Here is a 7,500-nt window from a genome sequence, read left to right on the forward strand (position 1 = left end):
GAATACGTAACACCTTTTAAAACAGGTAATGTCCACAACAGCATGATATATATTTAAAATCTTTGTTTACAACGCAATGATAACTTGGAGAATGAACGTACTCACATCACTGACAGATTTATGTAAAAGAGAATGTTTCTCAACATAATTATGAATAAAAAAAGATACAGAAAATAAAATACCTTGTTCGACAAGCGAGATAAGTCTTAAAAATTGAAATAAGCTGATGCATCATTTACATTATCTTGGACTGTTTTCCTTCTTTCATTGTGATTATAAATCTCTCCTTTCCGTTCTATCCAGACTCCACGTGTGCTGTGGAAGAATACTTGATTGAAGAATAAGTTCGTAATTAGAAAAAAAAAAAAAGAAAAAAAAAACAATCTTGCTAAGGTGTTAACGTTGAGACTCGAATTAGTTTGTCCGTTTGTTAAATACGAGTGCTTAGGTCTTTGTGAAACTAGGGCTTATTTATTCATCTCAAGATGCATTTATAATACAATGGATAAAATTATAATGTAGTGACTAGGTATTTGCAAATTACTTACTCGATTATCCACACAAAAAAAAATAAGAAAATTATTAATGTTTTCTTTTATGATATACTTCGCTAATAAAATGAGTCTTATTAACATTTAAATACACTTGACACATTTAAAATACAATGAAATAATCTTGGGAATAAACAATTTCATAAATGATTCGAATAATAATTCTGAAGAAAAAAATCTTTGCTTGTTATTTTGCTAACATCAGATTTCCCTATTGTCTTTCAGTTTGCCTTCATTTAATAATTTCGAATTACCAAAATGAGCAATATGCTTAATACTAAATCTGTATTGTGTAGTCTCCCTCTGTGATAGATACTTCATGACTTTGAGGTTTTCAGGTTTTTATCAGTCTGCTAATACTGAGACAGATCTCTGAATATGTTAGCCTTTTTAGCGGTTTGGAAGCTTTACTCTGGCTGTTAAAATTGCTACAATATTCAACAGATCCTTTGAAACATTATAGCTGGCTGATAATTAGATGGCGAGACAAGGTGATGGATGATATGGAAAGAAGAGGTTTGGTGGAAGAGGATGCCTTTGATAGAAGGCATTGGAGAGGGCGCATTAGGCAACCGACCCCTTAATGTAGGGATAACGGTGGGAAAGAAGTTATAATATTCATCTTTCCCATTGGGATAAAAAAGAAATTTTCTCAAATAAGGATAAATAGAATGAGAAATTTCCAATTAAGCGCGAGTCCTCATAAAAGGCTGGATATATTGTTACTAGTGCCAGTAAATGGATATTTTGTAGCCTAATACACTCGGGCACACTACTCTATCTTATTTCCATCCCTCTTGCTTTTTAAACAAGCTTAGCATATAATAATAATAATAATAATAATAATAATAATAATAATAATAATAATAATAATAATAATAATAACAACGCCTTAATATAACTGCTTTGGATATTGCAAAGAAAAGTAGTTGATCCACCGTGTCACGTAACTCTAATGGCATTCGCATTGTCCAACTTTGCTGTTGCATTCTCTCTCTCTCTCTCTCTCTCTCTCTCTCTCTCTCTCTCTCTCCCTCTCTCTCTGTACCAGTAAACAAACAATGGAATTGAAACTTTTTCGGCAGCTTTACGAACTTTTATGCGATGGTCTCTGCAGCCGAACGGTCAGAGGATAGTTTGTTTGGATTTCTGCTTATCCTTTTATTTCTCTCTCTCTCTCTCTCTCTCTCTCTCTCTCTCTCTCTCTCTCTCTCTCTCTCTCTCTCTCTCTCTAGTCTGCTTGATCCATTTCTTCCATTGGTGTTGCTAAATTCAAACTGATTGTCTAGCCTATCTGTCTTTCTCACCAGGCCAATCTCCTAGTCTAAATTTAGACCCCAAATTACAAAGTTTTCTTAAAATACTTTATATGATTTTTATCATAATAAGGATATCTCATCTGATTTTAGTTATCCATAGGACCAAACAACATAACTTGCTGTTTATCATTCTTTTTGTGTTCAGAAAACATCAAGCATTAACTATCTTAAATCAAATCCTTTGCCATTGTTAAAATAAGTAGAGAAAAAGTCTATAATTTTTCGTATTCCTCAGGAGAGAATATAAATCAAAATAATCTTAATGTGATTGAATTAAGGGAATTTCTGCTCCGAAAAGGCCAAGAGTTGAACTTATAATGTGGACCGCAGGCTTCCCAGTTCTTTGCCAGGGGGATAATTTAGAGCTAGTTCAGTGAATAGAACTTCCTCCTAATTCTGCGCATTCTATCCAACTAAGACATCTCACAGCAGCCTCCACTTTTCTTAATAATTATTCAATGTCAACATCTTCATAACATTTCGATTAAGGAAAATCTATTATCTTTCAGACAATCCATCATTTCTTTAATTACAGGGACATAGTTTTTTATTAAATCTAATGGGAAAATTATTTCATTAGAATTACATTAAAACCCACGACTTGTATGTCATTAAGTGTTTCTCTGTAGTTATTATTTTGCATTTTGCCATCTTAGAATATTAATACATAAGAGATACGTAAAGTTAAAAACCACCAACATTTCAAGTGAATGACACTTGAAGGATTTAAAGGTCGCTCATGACTAGCGGAAGCAAGGGACAGTGACATTGCCCTGTAGAGCAGGACAATGCCCTATAGACTGACCATACATACAGATGATCAGCGCCCAAGCACCCTCTGAACACAAGCTATGACCAAGGAGGACCAGGCAGTGGCTGCTGATGACTCAGTAGATAGACCTATAGGCTCCTCCAAACACCCCCTCCTTAGCTCACAAGGATGGTGAGGTTGCAGCGACCAAAGGAACTAAGGAGTCTGAGCGGGACTCAAACCCCAGTCTGGCGTTTTAAATATCCTGTCTATAGTGATAAAAATATACCGACATGGAGTTATCAGATCAATGTCAGACCAAGCTTTCACTGACGTTTCGGGAATTATTTGTTTGAACATCAATGATAAGGCAATATACCAGGCTTTGATGTATTAATGACGTGATTACATTCAAAGGTAAAATAGATTATTTATCAATCCTTCACCAAAAAAATTTTATTGCTCTTTTTAAATGAAAATTACATATGAGCTTGGATAAAATTCACTTCCGGTGATAATAATAATAATAATAATAATAATAATAATAAAGATTTAGTGTGAAAATATATATGAAAAAACACAAGAATCAAGAATATGGCCAGCATATTTCATTCTTAATAATCGACATTATAATCATTCTTTAGATAAATACGACCCATAGTATTATCATCATAATTTGTTTTACCAATCTCTAGGATCAAACACTCGGGTTCCTTTAATTCGAAGCCTCAAAAAAAAAAAAATAAATAAATACAAAAATATAATAAAAAATAAAAAAAAGATAAAAAAAAATTTTGGATGAATATGAATACACCTCCACTGTATTATCATCATCCTTTATACTGCTTTACCAACCCCTACGATCTAACTCTCAGGTTCATTTCATCTAAAAGGCTCCAATTTCAACAAAAATTGAAAAGTAATCTCAAAGTTTACTTAACTTGGTTTCTTTCATCAGTTGTGAATGGGTGGCACAAAAAAAAAGTCTTCTCCCACCTCGCTCTCTCCATCAGTGACGCATCATGAATTATGAGGTAGATATGCTTCAAAAGACATAGGCGTTCCTCTTTAATTTAATTATCTCTCTCTCTCTCTCTCTCTCTCTCTCTCTCTCTCTCTCTCTTTTGTTTGACTAACAATGGGACGAGATTTTAACTTACACAGTAAATGATAATACAAACGTAATATTTCACGCGTCGTGTTAAAATGCTATATAATATATATATATATATATATATATATATATACATATAAATACAGTATATATATATATATATATATATATATATAAAAGATATACTGTATATATACATATATATAGATATATATACAGTATATATAAATAGTATATATATATATATATGTACACTGTGTATGCATATATATGCATACATACATATATACAGTATATATATTCTACATATATATATATATATATATATATATATATATATATATATATATATATATACATATCCGAGTTTGTCAAGAGATTTCTATGGTTATTCAAACGATGGGCCAGAGATAAACGCTCTCCCACTGCTGCAACATTCAATAACAAAAATGCCCTTATAACAAAAACATTTCGCCTCACTCTCAGAAAGAGTAAGTGGGAATGTAGGCTAGAATTAATTAAGCGGTATCTTACAGGAATCCTATGCAATATGCATTTTGCCAACACACTCCGAGATGGGAGAATAAGTAATGCGAAAAGTCTTTGAAGTGGAATAGATTAAGGCACCTGGTGGTGCTTCGCAAGTCTGATTAAGAGTGGAAGTGAATAAACATGAGTCCACCATCTTTGGAATAAACACGAGTCCACCATCTTTAGAATTAACACGAGTCCACCATCTTTAGCATAAACACGAGTCCACCATCTTTAGAATAAACATGAGTCCACCATCTTTAGAATAAACACGAGTCCACCATCATTAGAATAAACACGAGTCCACCATCTTTAGAATTAACACGAGTCCACCATCTTTAGAATTAACACGAGTCCACCATCTTTAGCATAAACACGAGTCCACCATCTTTAGAATTAACACGAGTCCACCATCTTTAGAATAAACACGAGTCCACCATCATTAGAATAAACACGAGTCCACCATCTTTAGAATAAACACGAGTCCACCATCCTTAGAATAAACACGAGTCCACCATCTTTAAACTATGGAAGGTACAAACAATAAACTGCAGATGGATTTCCTAAATATCAGTAATCCAAGTAGGTTTCAAATGCCAGCAATCCCAATATGGTTTTGAGCCCATACTCCACATAAGGTGGTTCAACCTTAATCCATGCATTGTTGAGGTAATCAGTTGGTTAACTGTCGCAATTAATGGAGAAGTTCCTTTCTTATCTCTAAGATTACTACATTTTGTCCGACATAGACTCTTACTACATAGCGATTCCAGTCACTTGAAATCTACAGGAGTTGAAATAAATGACAATAAATTTCAACTCTAAAGTTGTTGGAATAAATAAAACGACTTGAAACAAGTCCAGTCGCCTCAAGATAGCAGGTGTGGCATATAATACCAGTCAACTGAAAATGGTAAGTGGTAGAGCTTTACTAAGCACTTTCTAGTTACGCGTTATACCGAAAAAGTCTAGGAACATTCATTTAGCTCTTGAAAACATTTATTTGAAGTCTTAAAGTTAACTCGAAGCATACAAAACAGTGCCATTGTATAAATACATAAATAAGGCTTTGGTATATTAATAAGATATATAGAGAAAAATTAAATATATCTCGTTTTATTTTAGTAAACCAGTCACAATTCTAAAAAAGGGTTGTCTTCCTGATGTTGGTGCGAAATAGTCAATGGCATTGACTGATACTTGTGATTAAAATATGAATTGACGAGATTAAGCAAAATGACTCAGCGACCTTGGAAATATAAAGTCAAAGTACACGCATTAGAATATGCATTTGGTACGAATTCACAGAATTTGAAAAGTTAATCAAAATTACTTAGATATGGTTATCCTGAATTCATGAAGGAATTATTATGATAAATCTTCTATTAATCCATTTTTGGTTGACGATTAAAATTAACGGAATTGCAATATGGACAGATGATAGATTATAACTCTGCATTTAAGTTCATAAGTAACAGTCAACACGACTTCCACAATACGCTTCAGAAGACGAAATCAACATGAATGAGCCAAAGGCTTTTGGAACAAACCAGTATCGTATGTATTAAACCCAGAGGATTTCATATGAAGTTAGTGAGATTCAATGGTATAGACTTTGAGGAATAAGCCATCCAGTCTTCGGACCTACAACAGACTTCAGAACAGAAGAACACAGCAAACTTGTCCCTCAGGGCATACACCAAAGGATTCTCTCGGGGCTCTCCCACAGGCTTCAGATGCTAGACATTCGCCTCCTCTCCGCCTGCAGCTACGTACATTGAGGGGAACTGGAAAAAAAGGAATGAACACTGTAAAACAGACAATCAGAATAGATTTACTCTTTCGTTATCCACGGTGAAGTTTCAAGATGAGAAAAAAATTATGCCTACTTTCTTTCGTCAATAAAGAGAAAAGTGTCATACAAAAGTCTGTAAATCAGAAATTTCAATATATGGTAAAGTTTTAAGATGAAAAACACTAGGCCTATTTTCTTTCGTCAATAAAGAGTAAAGTGTCATAAAAAAGTCTGTAAATCAGAAAATTTAAATATATTTACTCTTCCGTTATCCATGGTAAAGTTTTAAGATAAAATAAGATTATTTTGATTACCAATTCGATATACTTTTATTGCCTGACTTGTTACTTTGTTCGAAACTAACATTTCATTTTCCATGCAATATTCAATATTCTTTTTAAACTCAGTAAATGACGAGACCAATTAAGGTTACATTCAAAATCATGACAAATCAACAAAGATGAAAGACTAGGTAACGAATAAGAAGATTACTTAAAAGTCATAAATTATAATCCAAAACCGAGCAATACTGAAACTTTCGAGGTATGTGAAGCCCATTTCAAGTTTCTGTAATACATTTCATTTCTAAATAGTCTCAACATCATGGTACTTATTAGAAAAAAGGATTAAATAAAAGAAAGGATGAAAATACGTTTAGAAATTCCATTTTAAAGTCAAGCAGAGAGAAAAAAGGACATGAATGAATTCTAAAATTCCTACCACTTCCGCAACATTCAACGCCTTGGTCTTGCTGCGTAGGACAGAGTCCCTTATCAGGGTACCTATCCTCAGGGGGGCAGTAGGCCTCCAAACCACAAATTCCTCCTTGGCGGGAGCAGGGATCTTCCTGGCGAAACTGGAAGAGAATCATAAGAGAAAATAATAAAATAACACAAAAGAAGCATAAATCCAAACATAAGACGCGTTTTACAACTCTTAAAGCAAAACTAATAACTTCACTCTCAAATTTTCCCCTGGCCTTCCTATCTCAGTATTCATGACAATTATATTGCAGTGCTATATAGAAAGGCTGTTCAGGAAGCCAGTCCCCGTCATGACCAAAAGATAGATTTAGCTATTTGTTAGATAAAGAGTCCTGTCTGATCCTCGTGATCTTAGCAAAGGTAGAAAGAAGGTTTGGACTTAAATAATTTTGTGAAAGTGGGTGGCAGCCTAGTAATGTACTTTGCCTCTGCCGCTCATGAACGAACTTTTAAACTGCAAACCATAACTATTGGCACTGTTATCTCTTGACCTCGGGACACACGAAATGAAGTCCTAGTATATTGAAACCAGTACCCACTAAGACTCCTGGTTGAAACTAAAAAGTAAAAGGGGGTCAATTCGTTTCTTTTTACAGGATCAGAGACTAGATTTATGAACTCGTTTTATATTGCACGGAGCTGGTGACATTGAGGCCACTCAGTGCCCAAGAGCAA

General features: G+C 33.9%; 2 protein-coding genes across 2 annotated transcripts in view; one reads left to right on the forward strand and one right to left on the reverse strand.

Moving 5' to 3' along the window:
• The window catches only part of LOC137638787 (uncharacterized protein DDB_G0286299-like), a 281,890-nt gene that overhangs the window by 150,766 nt on the left and 123,624 nt on the right, over window positions 1-7,500 (forward strand). The gene's annotated exons all lie outside the window — the stretch shown is intronic.
• Window positions 5,248-7,500, reverse strand: part of LOC137638107 (U-scoloptoxin(19)-Tl1a-like) — a 6,931-nt gene continuing 4,678 nt past the window's right edge. The window contains exons 4-5 of the mRNA XM_068370200.1: window positions 6,782-6,917; window positions 5,248-6,053 (exon numbers count right to left, since the gene is read on the reverse strand). Of these exons, the coding sequence (XP_068226301.1) occupies window positions 5,923-6,053; window positions 6,782-6,917 (267 nt within the window). The 3' untranslated portion in view covers window positions 5,248-5,922. The remainder of the gene's footprint in view (window positions 6,054-6,781; window positions 6,918-7,500) is intronic.

Source organism: Palaemon carinicauda, chromosome 3, assembly GCF_036898095.1.
Source record: "Palaemon carinicauda isolate YSFRI2023 chromosome 3, ASM3689809v2, whole genome shotgun sequence".
Lineage (NCBI taxonomy): Eukaryota > Metazoa > Arthropoda > Malacostraca > Decapoda > Palaemonidae > Palaemon > Palaemon carinicauda.